This window comes from Dermacentor silvarum, chromosome 5 (genome assembly GCF_013339745.2).
Source record: "Dermacentor silvarum isolate Dsil-2018 chromosome 5, BIME_Dsil_1.4, whole genome shotgun sequence".
NCBI classification, from domain to species: Eukaryota; Metazoa; Arthropoda; class Arachnida; order Ixodida; family Ixodidae; genus Dermacentor; species Dermacentor silvarum.
Genome location: NC_051158.1, coordinates 28943731 through 28961287, shown reverse-complemented (window position 1 = coordinate 28961287; position 17557 = coordinate 28943731). Strand labels below are relative to the sequence as shown.

Here is a 17557-nt window from a genome sequence, read left to right as displayed (position 1 = left end):
GTTGTGGCATTGAGCTCCTGTAGATAGCTTTATTTTCGGTTCATGGGTGGTCTATCATGCAAATAATTCCTCAATTTCCTGAGCAGTGATGCCAAGTTAACATGGTTGTGAAACACCAGAACTGTAGTACTACCATGTATTGGTTCATACAGTTGCAGCATCGGTGAATGGGACACGACTAAGCCCTCCCAATGCTTCAGATTTAAAACGGGGTACAAAAAGTCAGTGACACATAAGTGGTTTCCGATCCAGCAGACAACAGCACAGGTGGGTGTGGGTGCCACAGGTGGTGTGTTTATTTTGACTGGGAACGGTCGAGTCACGGGGCTCAAGCCTTGTAGCCACGGCTCTTCCTTCGGCCACGAGCACGCTCGTACTTGCGTCCCTTCGATCGCACGTATGGCCTGGAAAAGAACGAAGGAAGTTTTTAGTCAGCAACACTTCAAGTAACGGCAATAGTAAATGTGCTGTAGACTTTACGTGCTTTACCTTAAAGTGGAAGTAGGACTGGAGACGAAACATTTAAAAAAACCCTGTTCTTCGTGTTATAGTGCTGAGAACTTGCACATTGTTTCAGATGCTTACCGAATACAAGGCCCGATTTTATGAATCTCATTTGGTTGTAATTATATACAAGTGCCCTTTACCTGATTTCCTGAAAAAGCTGAGGAATCAATTTCTTAGATCACTAAACAGGGTATTGATAGCGTCTGCAAGATCCAAGAAATCCTAAAAGACCCTATTTTATTTCTCTCTCAACCCAATAAAAGAAGTCGAGACTAAACATTTCCAGAAAGTAAATTGTGTGCGTCAACTCAGTCTCACAACTCTTGTTTGAGGGTGGAGAGAACAATTAAAAAAAATTGTTTTACGTGGTAAAACTATGATCTGATAACGAGACACGCCATAGTCTCAGTAAATGGAACTCCTGATAAATGAAACCAATTCCCTTAGTCCCTTGAGGTTTCGTTTATCAGGAGTTCTATTTACTGAGAGACAAAGCTTGAGCATTGCATGAATACAGAACAAACCCACCATGAGGCTCGTTTGTGTAAGCAATTTTCGTTTACCGAGATTCCACTGTATCCAACAAGTCCGAATATTTGGAGTCCGAGAAATCCGTCGGCGACTGCACTTCTTATGCGGCTGTATTCCCACTGTATTCCGAACTTCATAAATGCACCGTCTGTGTTCCCATTTTTGCGACCGATTTTTCGGACGAATTTAGGTCACAAAGTTTGATTTTCCGGACTAAATCGCTCTTTCCGAGCCACGCTACCCGATCTTGGATGCCACCATGTTAGATTTCCGCTGGCTCGGCTTCCAGTGGCCCGCTCTATAGCCTCAAGATTGGGAGCCGTGTGCCATCTTCCAGCCTCGGAGGCCACGCCTGCTCTTCTTTAGCTGACAAAAGCACTCCAGGGTATGGCACTTTCTTTTTTCGGGCAGCGCTATCGCCGTACATAATCACTAATCTGCGCAATCTGTTCTCGCTTTCAGTTGCTATTTCGCACGTGGTGTGTGTGCGTGCCTCGGAGACGTTGCAGCTTTGTGTGTGGTCGTACGGCTTCGCATTTGTGTGATCGGCGCCACCTCCTGTGCCTTCGCGAGAGCCAAGTGGTGCAAAGTAACGGGGTCGTTTCTTCGATCTCCGTTAGCGGAGATTACCAATGCGGTGACGCTCTTGACGAAGACGACGTTAGTCTTGCGCAAATCTGCTCGCTTCCAAGCGTATTGCGAGGCAGGGCATTATTAGACATTTTTTTATGCGACTATAAGCCTAATAAATTTTATCTTTTGGGGTGAAGAAGTTTTCTTCTGACTTTTTCGGCCCCCACAATGTCCGGAAAATCGGTCGGTGACTCTACTCATTAAATTTATTTCCAGACTAACACTTTCTGAACCAGAGTAGCTATCAGAAAACTAATTATTGATTTGAAATCAGCGTGAAAAATTCATGTAAACAGTGAAGTTTAGTTCAGATTGAATCAAAAATAAAGTTTTTAGAACCCATATCCCCCTTTAAGAAGGCGGCCTCCAATTTGCTCTGCTAGAAACCAACTCTTCTTGCCAAACGAATCAAGAGTGCTTTCAGACTCAAATGATTTAGCGTTGCTCCTTGGCTTTATTGTCATTCTTCAGCGTAATCAATTTTTTAGATGTTAGGCTATTTCTGCCACCCATAAATAACCAAAACTCATTGGTTGCCAAAAGACGACGAATCGCTGGGCATAAGAACAAAGGCCATATTGCCAAGGATGCAATCAGGTACGAGGTATTGGTTTAAAAAGTTATCCGTAGAATGCACAATCACCAATTTACACAGTACAACTTAGGAACGCCCATATCTTGATGTACACTTCATGGCGGCTTTGATTTTTTAAATAAGGTTTACTTCAGGTGCAGCACAACAGCAGCAACAAACTTGACACAGTAAATACTGACAAGCAAAACATAATTATCATATCACAGTGACATTAGACAGTTTTAATTTAACGTTAGCGTAATAGCGGGGTTAAGGGAAATAGCATTACCGTTCCGCAAACAAACTTTGCAGAAAGAGAGTTTTAGTATAGTGTGATAGCCTAGTTTACGTGCGGGACGCTATTCCATTACGCTTTGAATTTCGCATACATAGGGCACCTAAGTCTGTGTGTGTGTGCGTCCGGAAAGTGCGAGGCAGCGCAATGGAAGCCAGGAACGCGTTGCATTTTTAATTACCATGTCCGCCAATCTGCAGCGAAAGAGACAAGCAGTACAAGCTGTCTACCGTAGGCACCGAAATATTCCCGTCTCAGCGGCCATATGCCGTCGTCGCGCCTATCTCCCAACTTTACCGACAGGTGGCGCTCGCATCTCGGAGAAAATTTATCTCGTTAGTTTCAGGTGCGTTCGAAACGAGAAACGATCTCAAAAATTACTCAAGATTAGCCATAACACTCTCTCGTCAAAGCGGCATGAGACTAAGCGAGAGCCGTTTATGCAGTCATTTGCTACGAACGAAGTGAATTCTACAAAAACAACGCCAAATTCAGTTCGCAGTGGACGACCGGGACCGCCGCCATGTTTTACGTAAACCACGCTAACGTTAACTCTGAGAAATAGCGTGCGCACAGTAAATGGTATGGGTCGTTTAGCGTTCTGCGCATTTCGATCCCGCTATTCCGGTACCTACACTAAAAACTGTATTTTCAGCAATTAGGGTGCTGCAGGTTTCGCCTGCTTCCGGAACTCAAACTTCATGCAACACTCGAGAGGGTCGACGATTATCAAAAAAAAAAAAATTCCTTTTCACATTCGATACTGTAGATCATGACATAACGACTGTAACAATGGAAGTTTGCTTAGCATGCGCACGGGGCAAAAATAATAAGCATGGAGGGCCACGCAGCATGCACAATATTTGGAAGTCAACGAGCTGGGAGGGAAAAAAAAAAAAAAACAATAGTGAGAGAGAAGTCAGCACTCACTTGGTGTGACTGTGGGGAACTCCAGGAGCCGGTCCAAAGTGACGGCAGGCCTCGCGGGAATTCCGAGGTCCTGGGCAGAAGCGAAAATTAAGCTATGTGTTAGCAATGTTCACAGTTCACACAATCACAAGTGTATTAACACACCTGTTTCCCATTCATTCTTGCATTCATTTTTTATTTTCCTGCCCAAATCTTTAGCCTTGTGACCTTGCGCACATTGCTACTTGCTTTAGTTTTTTTTTTTCATTTCTTGCTTTTAGTTATATGTGTTAAAAAAAATCTACCCTGTACAATTGCAATCTCTGATCGCAGGCCAGCAGACATTTTGACACCTTTCGGTCTCAGGTCCGCGTCCCGAATGTGACAAAGATTAATGAAGTTCTTTCTTCCACTGAATGCGGACAACCACGTGAGAATTTGAAAGCGTCAAAACCTCCCTCTCGCATTATATTCAGCGTTGTATTATTTATGAGCAAATACGGCTATGATGAGTCTCTTCATGGGACCAAACATTCAAAGAAAGTTTTTGCCACTGATCTGCTGCTAGATTTGGCAGTATTTGCTACATTATAACATGCCCCTGAAGCACGGGCATAGGTTCAAAGCTGAAAACTGACAGAATTGAATTTAGGGCTGCTTATGACATTACCATAGAAATGACAGAGCTTCTAAACAAAGAAATTTAATGCATACCAATTTTTATTTCTACATTTACAGGCTCAACTTCACAACAGCTGCAAATGGGATGGTGGCATATGCCTAGACTAACAACTTTGCTAGTTTATCCTGCAATGCATGTAGTTCTCAATAATGCTAAAGACACTTAAATCAATTTTGCCATCACTAGCTTAGCTTGTAAATAACTGTATTTGTTCAAATATAAGGTGAGGTTTTTCCACAGGACACCTAGCCTAGAAGTCCCTTCCCACCTTAATGCGAGGTTGATAGATTCAGTTATTTTTTCAATATGGTGACAGCACCATATTTCCGGCGATCCACATTTTTGATAGCACAAACTGTAGCACGTAATACAGATGTAGCAAGGTGCATTTTTAATTAGAATCGAATTCTTCGACCACAATTGGCTCCCTTCTGCAAACAAGCAATCATGATCACAAATGCACTGTGTGACAACCAGATAACTTGGTGCGTGAGGCAGTGTTGACCATCCCACTAAAACAAAGCGAATGGTGCTCATCATTGTTGCCATCAAGAGAAGTGCCACCTTGAGAACTAGTGAAGAGCAGTTATGGAACATGTCAGAAATTGGCATTTACTTGGATGTGTCAAGTGTATGACGTTCTTTTTTTGTGTGTGTAGTTCATTCTTATCCTAACTTCCCTAGTAGGTTGCAGCCACTGACCTACTTTATGGACATTGTGACGTTGCCACTAGCCCTCATATTTGTAAGCGATTACAGTGGAACCTCGTTGATACGATGCTGCGTAGTACATTTTTCGGGATGATACATTCCCCCCCCAATAATACGATTTGGTTGGATAACACGTTGGATGATACGCGTTATTTTACGGTTCCCGTGAAGGTTGTATCCCCTGTACCACAACTTGAGGCACCCTAAAGCGTGCTGTTCAATCTTTTGGACTACCCCTGTAGATAGCGTGGAACCTCGGGTGCTGCTACGAACAGAATGAGCGAAAGCAAACAATGTGTGGGACACACAAATATTGCAAGTTATTCGCAGTGTGGAATAGTCATCAATACACATACACAACACAATGGAAACCTTAAAGGCACCGGCCGCCCACCCCTGTACAGTAAAACCTTGTTAATTCGGAAAATCGGATAATTCAGACTCGTTCGTTGGTCCCGGCAGGCGTATGCATTATTTGACGTAATTAAACTCTCGTTAAATAGGAAGCATTTGGCCGCACATCACGTAATTCGAACTCTCCGAGCTTGGCAAGCTCTGAGCGCCTCAAATATAGAACCCAAAGGAGCAAAAACGGCGATAGCGTCCACTGAAATGCAGCGGCGTATTTTGCATCGCCACAGTCATCAGTGGAAATCATATGCGAATGACAGAAACGCCAGAACGCTTCGTGCCTATTAAGACTGTATTGCTGCGTTTACCGCCGTGCATAGCACCGTGTTGGCCGCGTGCCTTCATCACTGCGTAGTTGCAATTCATGATTGCGTCGATAGTGGCCGTGGTTTCGTCCGCAGCGGTTGCGGCAATAGTTTCGCTTCAACTCGGTGCACGCCTTCAGAACCACAAGGTTGCCGTCTATTATCGCGTCGACAGCAGCGGTTGCGGCAAATAGTAGTTTCGTTTTTAACTCAGTGCAAAGCTGTCGAAGATGCAGAGCACCGCCTCCATCGCGATTGGCGACGACCTGGCGAAAAATAATTGGGAAGTGCGTGCGGTAGTGAAAAGCGCGTCTCAGATGAAGGCGCACGCCGTGGCCGCGCTGCGAAGCAAGTCGCGAGGCCTTCCCCGATGCAAGCTCTAATCAGGCACAAGATAAGAATTGCAGCTTCCACACTGCTTTTTGTGCAAAATAGAAACAGGATTTGCTAATTCATTTAGTAAATAAAAGCGTGTAGACGAAGTAAACAAGTAAACAATTGTCATTACAGCCAGCTTTCTGTTATCAAATATCAAGTTTATCTAGTTATCGCTCATAAAAGATGTTTTACTTGATACTCTTCTGTCTTCCACGATAGTACTCATCACTGATTCAGGCAGCTGCATAAGTATGCATTTCAACTTTCCAGCTTTACAGAAGCAATTACAATGCAGAAACATACAAAGAATGAGTACTAACAGAAACAGACTAACGCTGTATGCATTGCTCATCATTTGTTTCTGTACTGAGGTCACTCTCAATACAGTTTACTAACTAGCCCATTTGTAGACTTATTTACAGAGGATGCCAATGCGAAAGGAACAATAGATAATGTGGGCAGATATATACGTGACAACCATGTGCTTATATAGCCGTCACACCTGGTACTGCCAAGGCATCTGTCACGACACCTCATAACCATCACTGTTGGTCTGAAGTCGACCACCCATGCAGCCACGGCACTTGGACGGGGGGGCCCAGGGATGCAGGGTATTGTCGCAGACCTTCAAACTTTACAACAAAACTGCATTGGCGCCTAATGTGCAAACAATTTATGCACTCCGGAGGGCTGTGTCAAGTACCAAGTTGTTTACAGCATTTGCTCAGAGCAGAGGCGACATTAACACTCCAATAGACACGTAAACGACGCGGAACAATAAGGACTGGTGTTAAGGTGCATATAAAATACACACTTGGTGCCAACTTCCAATTTTTTCTTAAATCTGTCGCTGCCTTTGTTCCGCACCATTTGTGACTTTATCGGACGTTGACTGTATAATCATGGTGCTAAGAGCCGCTGCTTCTGCACTCTGAGTGTGGCGAGATGTCAGGCTATCTGTCTACTTAAAGTAGGTGACAACCTACCGATACGTTAGGATGGTTGTTTTCACAGAATTTTTGCACATCCAGTTGGTTTTTTAGGAGCGCTCGGAAACGCTTTCACCTTCAACTTGGGAGTGTCACTGTTATCTAGTGGAGTTCCAGACACGTGACTCTTGCAGCTTGCATTGTTGGCGCGGCAGCGGGCGAGTGCCTCGGCGCCTGTGCACCTTGTTTATTTACAACAGAAGCGCTGACATGTTCCCCTTTTCAGGCTTTGCCAGCCAACTGTTTGCAGGTTTCTGTTGCATCACGGTGGAGGCAACTTTTTGAATATCGGTGTTTCTCGGTTGACTTCCATTGGTTTGACTTTGACAGGACCGACGGAATTAGAATTATCCGACGGGTTGAATTAAAAGGCATAAAAAAAACCCCACAAGAACACACCAGTGGTTCAATCAGCAGTATTTACCCGATTCTAATGTGCACCCAAATTGAAGGCACACTTGATTAAAAAGTAGTAGCACCCATTATGTCAAATCAGAAATGAGACATCTGAAAAGAGTTCACCTTAACAGAACAGAAATTGATTTACCCTCAATGATAATTTGTGCTGATGTCTACTATTTATAGCTGTCTACAGACTGCAACATGTCCTCATTTAACCCCATTTCATTCCTTGGGCAAAGACCAAGCAGTGGGAAACAAGGAGGCAACAGAAACAGAACCTTGCACTAATTTGCAAAGGTGCTTCTCTGCATCGTATGTTCGTCCCAACTTACGGCAGCCCCAGCCACTACTAAAATTAAAACGTAAGGCCAGCAAGCCCACGCTGGGGCTAGTGCTTCGCGTGCGCTTTCATCACGAGACCCACGTCCACATAAGCTACTGCGCCCGTACGTGCAATTGGCAAGAATGAATACAATGCAATGAGCTCGACAAAGTGCCTTGCGAGAAAGCTGTCTCTTTACAACTATGGAAAGGTTCTGGTGTGACAAAAAGAGACCAAACTCACCCTGCATGAGAACGGTGCCCTTGCCCTTGGGGGCCTTGACAGCCAGCTCATCAAAGGTGAGGATCTCACCACCAGCCTTCAGGATGCGAGCACGGGCCCTCTCAGTCACCCGCAGGGCGCACACCTACAACGTGAAATGATTTGCAAGTTACACTCACTGGAGTTACACTCACTACTTGGAGAAATGTTCCAACAAAAAGGGCTGTACCTCGGCAATATTGACAAGCTGGTTGACAGATTCACAGTAAGTCAACAGGGCGAGACGCAAGACTACAACGCGTCCGATGATTGAAAACCGAAGGTTGTATTTTGCACAGGACGAAATGCAGGAAGGGAAAAGGGGGTTGCGGAGTACAAGAAGAAAAGGCAAAAATGAGATATTCGTGCACAAGGTTTACAGGGCTACGGCAAACTGTGTGCACGCGCAGACGTTGCAGCTGGTAATTTGTAATGCTGTTCTAAATCTCTCCAAGGTGTACAGGGACGAAGCGACATTAGCAAATGTTAGAACACGCAGCACAACAAAGCAAACGGCGATTGCAATTTCAACGTAGTGGCCCCGTCTGGTGCGCTTTGAATGCTGCTAGGCTGTACTTCGGCTGTTTTGTTGTACCCACAGGGTTCAACGACATTTGCCTGGGACAATTCACACAAAAAACAGGACAAGTGCTGGGCCAGGGTAGACCCGTGCCCACCACAGGTTATTTGAATAACCGGAGAGGAACCGGCAGCAGAGCAGTTTTGAATACATGTCCTCCCAGAACTGCGGCAAACCCACATCGAGGCCACGACTGCAACCTCCAGTGCGTGTGTTGTGTCAGTACCACCAACTGTTACGTGTTACACTGTATGCTACTGAGGACTGCCAGGCCTAGGAAGTAGTTAGCAAAATGAAACAGTTTAAACTAATGAGAGTAACAACGCCAGTTAACTATCAACTGGTAATGGCTGTTGCACTTCAAACGGCCGCACCTGCAAAGCGCATATATTGTGTTATGCTGTTATCCAGGTTTTAAGAGAACTGCACGGTTGTACCGGCATACACAGTTCACGAATTAGCACTGGCCTAACAGGTACGGTTCGGCTCAGGGGTAGCTCTAAAAGTGCAGTAGCGCAATCAAACAAAACTGCATCTCATGCAAACACAAACACGCGACTAATGTTTCACTTACGCTGCATTTGCAGCGCAAGCTCGCGACCGGACTTTTCTAACACAAGCAAACTGACATGCGAAAACCAGTCGGGACACTTACGCGCAGCTTGGGCAGCTCGTAGATGCGCAGATCATCGGTCACGGTGCCGACAACCACGGCAATGAGACCCTCCCGCCCGGGCTTTTTCATGAAGCGGGCCTGCGACAACACAAACGTTCGCATCAGTTCACAGCATTTCACATCGTGTCAGCACCACCGCTTGCATCTGCGCACATGACACTGCGCATCGACTTATCGAAAGAGCAAAAAAAACGTACCACGCGAGCCACCGACATCGACGGCCGGTTGATGCGGCTCATGAAGAGACGCCTCAACACGATCTTGTTGAACTTGGAGTTGGTCCTGCGGGCCAGGAAACGGTAGACCTGCGGAAACGTAACGATGTGTGTGCAAGCCGGCTTCGTCTGACTGACTAGAGCGCGTCAAGTGAAGGAAGCGATGACAAACCGACAGCTACCGACAAGAGCAAGCTTTGAAAGTTTCATGCTCGCGACGTTAGCAGAGATCAGGAAGTTCTACCTCAAAAGCTCGCTAACTTACCTTAACCAGGAGGCCGAGGTAGACATTCTCGCTCTTGGGCCGCGTCCGACGGACCTTGCGGTCGTACTTGTGGCATATATCGATACCCTGCGCACGGAAAGGACATCGTTGGGAATTATAGTTTGCAGTGATAAAGATCAGATATGATCCCAGGCGGAGTATTGACCCGATTTAATGGATTAAAAATGTCGATTCACACGACATGACACTCACCATGGCGGATATACACGCGAAGAGAAAAGGATCACGGGAAGCAAGAAACGACTACGACTTCGGCTGTGCTTCGGCTCAAAATGGCCAGCTCCGGCTTTACCGGCTTGTAGAGTATTTTTATTAAAGTAATAAATTTTGTTTTATTAGTTAAACAGTAACTTAAAAAAGACAGACTTATATGTTGTCAAAATACTAATAGTGAATTGTAATTTCTGTTATACCGTCCTAGTTTTTGACAGTGGGACTAGATGGCAATAGTGTACATTTAACTCGAGCCGTTGTATGACGGTCGTTTGTCCATGCCTCTGTAGTCAAGGGTCATCATCATCAAATAGGCAGGCCTTGCGGACTTGAGGGCATTTTCTGTTTTGTTCGTTTCTCGTGCCGCGAGTCAGCTGCGTGCATGCGGCAGCAGCACAGCCCGTGCTTGTTTCCTGCAGGAACGACGGAAACATTCAGCAGCGGCGCCTCGGCCGACTACCGGCGCTGTGTTGTGAACCGTCTGCTCTTGGCCATGTCGTCTGCCTGACGCTACGCCGTCCCGTGTCGTCTGCCACGAATTCACCGTCGTCGTCCCCACAACCGGTGACAGCGAAACAAAAAAAGAAAAAGGGGGGGAAAAGCAGCGATGCAGTGCGTGCTCAAAGACAAGTTCCGTCTCTACCCGAGCGCCGAGGACGACTACGATGTGACGCTTTCAGACAAGTCGCTGGTGTTCGAGCCATGCGTCAAGGGCAAGGGGTTGCCGCAGTACCGCTCGCGTACCGAGGTGAAGCTCGACGACGTGATCGGCTGTCATGTGATGCGCGTCGCCGAAAATGCCACCGGGCTCAAAAAGACCGTGTCGTATTTCTGCGTGTACGCGTACCACCTAATTCAGAAGAAGAAGAACCTCGGCCACCGGCGCCAGAAACGGACGTACGTGTTTGCGGTGGATAAGAGCGACCAGTACGAAGCGAACCTCGCCATCTCCAGGGTATGGCAGTCGGCATTCCTCTGGCTACTCCGAGGAGTCAAGCCCGAGCGTGGTGGCGGTAAGTTTTTGCGTAAGGAACCGAAATGAACCAACTGCCGCTCGGCGCATTTTGCAATTGCCTTCGTTTAGGTCGCACCTACGATTAAGCGACGTCGATAGGATTTATACCGCGTCATCGAACGAGAGAAGTGCTCGATTGAGCAGCTCGCTGCGTTAATTTCGTATGCGGACTTGCCAGAAGTGCAGACGTACGCATCCGTCTGCTGGCTTGGCCCAATTGTCATTTCGCGCGCTGTTTGCGCTGCGCGCTTGTTTGTTTTCGTGCTCAAGTTCCGCATGCACCGGAGTTTTACTTCATTTGTAGTCGCACCTGTGTTCTGTCGACGAGAATTGACGGTAGCGCGGCGCGCTACTATTTTTGTCCGCAATTTCCTGCGTGCGGAGGAGCGGAACTTCCGTTAACCTCTTGCCGTGTTTTGCTGTCGTCTGCTTCCATATCTCAGATAGTGGGAAAGGAATTACGATTTATACTTTGTAGCGTGAACTAGTACATTGCAGCTTACAAGAGACTTCGCTGAACAGAAGACGGTATGCCGTCTATCACGCCAGTCATTTCGTCACACCCGCCGTTAAAGGCAAAACGCGAATATGTTCGTTTACGGAAGCCGCGGCAGCATTTTTCGACCTTATCTCGTCGAGCTAGTGCGAAATATGACGCGCCGATGCGGTCTTCTCGGCCGTGCGCCTACACAGATGTTTGTTTCTAGGGCTTGCAATTCGTACCGGAGGGCGGGAAGTTTATCGGAAACACCTGGTTTTTTTTTTTTTTTTTTTTTTTTTCCTTTTTCGTTCTCAGAAGTCGTTTCGTTCTGATAACCACCTGTGTCTCGATTCTGCGAAACGTTATCGCTCTTCAAATGACCCCGTAGTTCAGAATCGATAACGTTTGGGTAGGCATTTTTTCACCCTTTCAACTTAGAGACGTCCATGCTATGTGGCACTCAATCGCCTATTGGACGAAGAACCTCATTTCTTGTTGCATGTGTAACTGTCATTCAACTATGCGCCGTCATAGTGTAACCCGAACAAAGCGCATTTTTTTGTTCCTCCGGCCAAAAATGATTGAAATTTATATGGCTGAGGTGCCTTGAATGCGTCTTCCTTCCAATTGAAGTATTCGATGGTTGCACCTTACAGCACTTGTTTGTTAAAGTTTAGCTGCTGTACGTGCCGTTATATGTTAAGTGTGACGGCGGCTGTACTTGTGTGTGACGTATCGGTGGTTGCGAGCGCTCCGATAACGAACATATGGCATCTGCCGAAACATTGCGACCTTTGAAAGCAGGAAATGACTGCAATGAAATCGCGAGATAGATTAATCGTCCTGATAAAACAGCTGTCGCACCATTCGTCCTTTGTAAAGTGATGGTGAAGTAGGTGTCAAGCACGGTGTAGAATCGTGTAAGCACTGAAAACCGTGTGCTCGGATGGAATAAATAATAATAATGAAACGATCGTTTGGTATTGGTGGCGCGACGACACTATCTAAACAAGTGCCAACTATATATATATATATATAAACTTTCTATTGCTCAATACGGGCTACATAAAAGTGTTTTTCCGAGCGTGAAAGAAGCCCGCGAATACACGGAAAGTGCCTCGAGCGGCCAGTCGCGCGGCAATTCTGCGTGTATTCGCTGGCTTCTTTCAGCACTCAGAAAAACACATTTATGTCGCACGTATTGAGCAACAGAAAGTTGTATCTGGAGATTTTTTATGTTGCTCTACAACTTTCTCATTGACACCTTGATAATTAGGACAGTACTTCTCGAGTTAGATAATTAATTGCAATTACCTAATTAAATCTCAGTAACGAAAAAATTACTGGCGGCTATTCCACTGTACTGGAAACAATACGCACTAGGTTTGCTTCGCGTAACGCCGTTGGTCTTTTTTTTTTTTTTTAATCGTGCTGCGTGATAGCTGGGACACCCTGTATGCATGCCTCACCTGTCAACACAGTCACCTTTTAGAATTCTTGTGCTGTAATTCTAAACATAAATTTTAAGTGGATTTTCTAAATAGTAGGTATCTGAATGATGCCAACTTGTAACTCTTAAATAGAAGTTATAAGCTGGCGTATTTATTTTTTTTTCGTTTGTCGAATCGAAACATCGGCCGAACTAAATTTTGTATGCGACTTAAAATTGGTAGGTCATAAAGTATTACCGCTCTGGTTCTGTAGAGCGTGACTTCATGAACATGCGGCAGCGTTACCATCACATTTCATGCACGCGAGAGAGAGAGGAATGTATATATATATATATATATATATATATATATATATATATATATATATATATACAAACTCTGCCGAAGTGAATTTTCCCCTGACAACAAGAAACGCGGAAATATATTTGGAAGTTTCTTGGCAAATATTATTGTTCTAACCGGCTAACAGTGAATGAGTGTGACGCGCAGGCGATTGATGCTAGTATAGACAGTATAGCCTAGTAAAAAAGTAAATTAGCACACTTGGCCATTCATCGTATAATCGATGAAACCAAGCATGAAATTATTGAACTGCACACTATAAGTCGACTCGAACTGAAGGCTCTCGAGTTATATTCAAATCTTGCTGCGATCAGTCGGAGAAGACGTCTTGCTAATCTTGTCAATACATTTTGTAGACGTCAAATAGACGTCTCGAGTGTTCAGTGGGCGGGTATGTACCAAGGGAGTGATAGGTAGTGCATGTATTTGTTTATAATATTTTTACTGTTGCATCAGACGTTCTTGTGGCGTTATTATAATCACGCTTTAGCCGTATAAATTTTGAAGCACTCGTATTTTTGCAAACGCACACAGAAGAACTCCGCAGTAGACTTGCGTCGGCCCGCTGAACTGCACGATAAACAATGACGTCATCTCGTCAAACGCAGTGGACGCTATAATGACGCGCATGCGCTGCACTTGAGCCTTGTTAATGTTACCATGTTAATGTTAATGTTACCTTGTTGTTACTGTTAATCCTACATTGTTGTTACTTGTTTACCTCGTTGTCACGGTTAATATTACCTTGTTACTGTTAATGCTACATTCTTGTTACTTGCTACCTCGTTGTTACGGTTACTGTTACCTTGTCGTTACTGTTAATGCTACGTTGTTGTTACTTTAGCCTTGCAGAACAAGCGTGAGCGATGTATTATGTCAATTGGGCGTTAGTTCCTCTGACGACGTGGCTCGCCCCACTTTCCCCTCAATATCGTAAACGTTTACGGCGTTGATCCGGCCTTTGTTGGCTTCCGTATTACTTAATTGCTATTGGAAGTAAAACTGCATCAACTGCGTACGTGTCGCCCAGACCTGGGTTGACCGCCGATAACGTTTATAACACCGCCCGGTGGAGGAAATATTGTTAATCGTTTCATCAATGCGGCGGCGTGACGCAGCATCGACATGTCGTCATTCGTTTGACGCAATTCCGACTTCGAGCAGAAACTAGTTTCACGACGCAGTGCGGGCGCATATAGGGCGCAATGAACGTCGGTACCACGTTTTTAGAACAACGTAATTAAAAAAAAAAAGCAAAAAAAAAGACACCTAAAAAAGAAAACTTGCCACAGTTATGGAACGTGGAATTGTGTCGTGTTGTGTATACCCAGTGACAAAATTTTATGCATCCCATAGGCGGATATTTTGTGACCATCTTCAAATTGCACATGGATATCCCTCACTAGTCCCATGTTTTGCCAGGGGACATCTTGTGCATCTCCGTCTGTTCAGGTTCATTCGAGAATAAAGCGCAAGTATATATATATATATATATATATATATATATATATATATATCACAAACTTCGATATAACGAAATCCTCGATAAACGACATTTTATGTCCGTGGCGTGTTGTCACGTGACGTAGACAGGTCTTGGGGTGGACTCACCTTTGACGTTCGGTTATTGACGTTTATAGCCTCGCCTATAATTAACACGCAATTATATCGGCTTTCGCAGCGGCCGCTATCTGACGCAGTGTCCTTCATTCTCTGTCGTGGTATGCGCGCGCCCACGTATCAAGATCAGGTACATACTTAGAGCGCACGAACGCGCGTGGAAGTGCTGGACTGTGATGATCCTTTTTTTTTTTTTTTTTTTTTTTTTTTGCGCGGGCCCTCTAATGGGCGCCGGTGGTATATTGAAGTTTTCAATGTCAATTGTGTCGGAGGATACACTAAGTAGCACTGTGTGCACATGAGCTGGAGACATGGTGCAGGTTGTAACAAGAACATACCTCGAAACACATCTCTCTCACGAAGGAATTAAACAGAAGGAGCAAGCCTTTGAAAGGGCCCGTGACAATTCCTGTGTGAGCCGATAGAGGTCTGTATATGATATGTTCCTCGTCAATGTATCCGAAATTGGGACCTGTGTCCTGTTGTTCACCTCCTCAGCGGTGTGGAGATATATTGTGACCTTCTTTTTATTTATTTATTTATTTTCACTGGGTGCGTTGCATTGCATGGTAGCGAACGCAGACGTGGACTGTGCCACTGGCATTTCAGGTTTCATGCCTAGGTTGCGAAAAAAAATGTACAATTTTTTTTCGTGACATCTGTGGGGTCTGCGGACTTTTTCTCTCGACTGTACGATCCGATTCGCCCCGAACCGAACTGCAGTTCTACCGCAGTTGCAATACCATTTCCCCACTCGTCGTGCAGAACCGATGTGAACGTCTCGTCAGCAGTCCCGTTCGCCATTTTTTTGTCACGCGCCATTTTGCGATCTCTGATTGGCTCACAGGGCGAGTGTACGCTTCGCCTCTGATTGGCTCGAAACGCCAACGCGAGCAGAGTTCCTTTACAGTGTCCGCGATAGCACACCGGTGCGCTGCGCGTTCTGAAACCCTTCGCATTGTCGTCACGAAGCGTTCTATGTATATATTAAGCAAACAAACGAACAGACAATAACTGATTTGTTGCTTCTCGTGGCCTTCGTGTGGTTTTTCCCCTTTCGTCACACATTGTTTTCCCTCACTCTGCAGATGGCGCGTTTAACCTTTGCGAGAAACGCTGTTCCAAAAGGGAAGACGCCTCCCCCCTCGCGATTATCGGGAAATAACGTCTGCGCTGTTGTAGTATAGGGTACGCATCCGCCTTTTTGGAGAAAAACACGCGTTATTGTTTTATGCGGCCTCTAGCAAGCATGAGAAGGACAGTGCGCATTTGTCGGTAACGGGCAGCTGGCCTTTGCTTTTGTAATGCGTATAGCATTAGGAGTGTCAAAGTGAGGCGGAAAATGCATGTGCGCGTTTAGTGTGTGGGACTCCGATCACGTGGTAGAGGGATGGGAGAGCTTACAAACATGCGTGTATATATATATATATATATATATATATATATATATATATATATATACATACATGCATAATGATCATATACAGCCAACAGACAATGAAGCCAAGGAAGGCATCGGGGAAATGAGCTGCGGTTGAACTTGAAATGTCGAAAACACTGAGGAAAAAGGGACTCACAACCTCCGCATTACACGTGCATTGTACATTGTAACGTAGATTGAAGACGTAGTCTTGCAAAATAGACGATTATCTTTAATGGCGGGACAGAAGAAGAGCTTGCAGCTTACGCGCTTCATCGACATTTATGGCGCCGTCCCGCGGTGCGGAAGCTCCACATCGTTGCGTCAATTGCCCCCCACGCGAAAAGCGACCGTCTCGGTCGCGTCAAAAAGTTCTTTCAGCGACGACAAGGAATGGAGTTCCTCAGGTGCATCTGGGCGTTCGCGTAGGCGCAAATATAATCCACGCTTAGTGCGGAGGTTGTGGGTGTTCGGCTCCCGCCGGCGACAAGTTACGTTTTCGTCCACTTTCGTTTGCCTTTTTTTATTCAATGTTTTCTACATTTCAAGTTCAACCGCAGCTGATTTCGCGGACGCTTTTCGGGGCTTCATTGTCTGTTGGCTAAAAATCGAGCCCTCGGTGTACCTTCTTCTCTATATATATCTCTCTCGTTTACATATGTATATCTATATAGTTGCAGATCGCCCCTCGAAGAGGCAGTATGCGCGTGTTGAGCGAGTTCCTTGAGCACCACTTTGCAGTGTGGTGAACGCGGTTTATAAATCGCGGGTCCAGGACCTCAATCAGGTGCGCGACGTAAAGTATAAACCGCATGCACGCGATCTTGCGCGCGACAGCGACAAGCGACGCGATGATGATGGCTGTCGCGGTCGCTTACAAGTCGTACCGCATGCGAGCGACGACATTGAGCGACGTCTCTCCGGTGTTGCCGGTATATGAGGGCAGCAAATACTCGCCGAAACCGGCGTGACGCTCGCTTTATTAATTTAAGTTGATGTGTTTTAGTGTAAAGAGCAGCATAAATGTTTCTAAAGGTCTTGCACTATACGTTATTATCCTTGCACGTATCAAAATCTAGTCGTTTGCTCGTTCCGTGCGACAATCGGTATAGTGCTTGACTGATGTATATCCAGTTGCGGCTTCGCGCTATTGGCTAGTCGCTCATAGCACTTCCGGGCGACGAGCGACGAATTCTAGATTTCTAGGACCGAGCGATCTGTTCGCGCGACGGCCCGTTTCGTCGCTCGTCGCCGTCGCGCACAAAATCGCTCTCATGCGGTTTTGGCTTAACGCATTTACAGCTGAACCGCCGCTGTTTTCTTTTTTTCGAAGCGGTATGTACATCAT

The 17557-nt window shown here is 45.6% G+C and overlaps 2 protein-coding genes across 6 annotated transcripts in view; one reads left to right on the top strand and one right to left on the bottom strand.

Annotated features, from left to right (window-relative positions):
- Positions 1 to 272: 272 nt before the first annotated feature.
- Positions 273 to 9901, bottom strand: LOC119453198 (60S ribosomal protein L18). The gene is made up of 7 exons (XM_037715217.2): positions 9860 to 9901; positions 9647 to 9733; positions 9364 to 9471; positions 9146 to 9244; positions 7893 to 8016; positions 3471 to 3540; positions 273 to 404 (listed from the first exon to the last, which is right to left on the bottom strand). Exons 1-7 carry the CDS (start codon positions 9860 to 9862, stop codon positions 329 to 331), a joined length of 567 nt encoding a protein of 188 aa, XP_037571145.1. The 5' UTR covers positions 9863 to 9901; the 3' UTR covers positions 273 to 328.
- Positions 9902 to 10191: 290 nt separating this feature from the next.
- Positions 10192 to 17557, top strand: part of LOC119454031 (sphingosine kinase 2-like) — a 94489-nt gene continuing 87123 nt past the window's right edge. For 3 of the 5 annotated variants that reach the window (XR_007467018.1, XM_049667631.1, XM_049667629.1), the window contains exon 1: positions 10192 to 10893. Coding sequence is in view for 4 of the 5 variants with exons in the window: in XM_049667631.1 (XP_049523588.1) it covers positions 10488 to 10893 (406 nt within the window). In the remaining variant the exon portion in view is untranslated. The remainder of the gene's footprint in view (positions 10894 to 17557) is intronic. The other 2 variants (XM_049667630.1, XM_049667628.1) reach the window with 2 other exon arrangements.

Coding starts and splice junctions, on each gene's coding strand:
- LOC119453198 (XM_037715217.2), bottom strand. Junction 9,245..9,363: donor CGATGTCGGTGGCTCGCGTG/GTACGTTTTTTT, acceptor GTGTTGTCGCAG/GCCCGCTTCATGAAAAAGCC. Junction 3,541..7,892: donor GGGCACCGTTCTCATGCAGG/GTGAGTTTGGTC, acceptor GCTTCTGCCCAG/GACCTCGGAATTCCCGCGAG.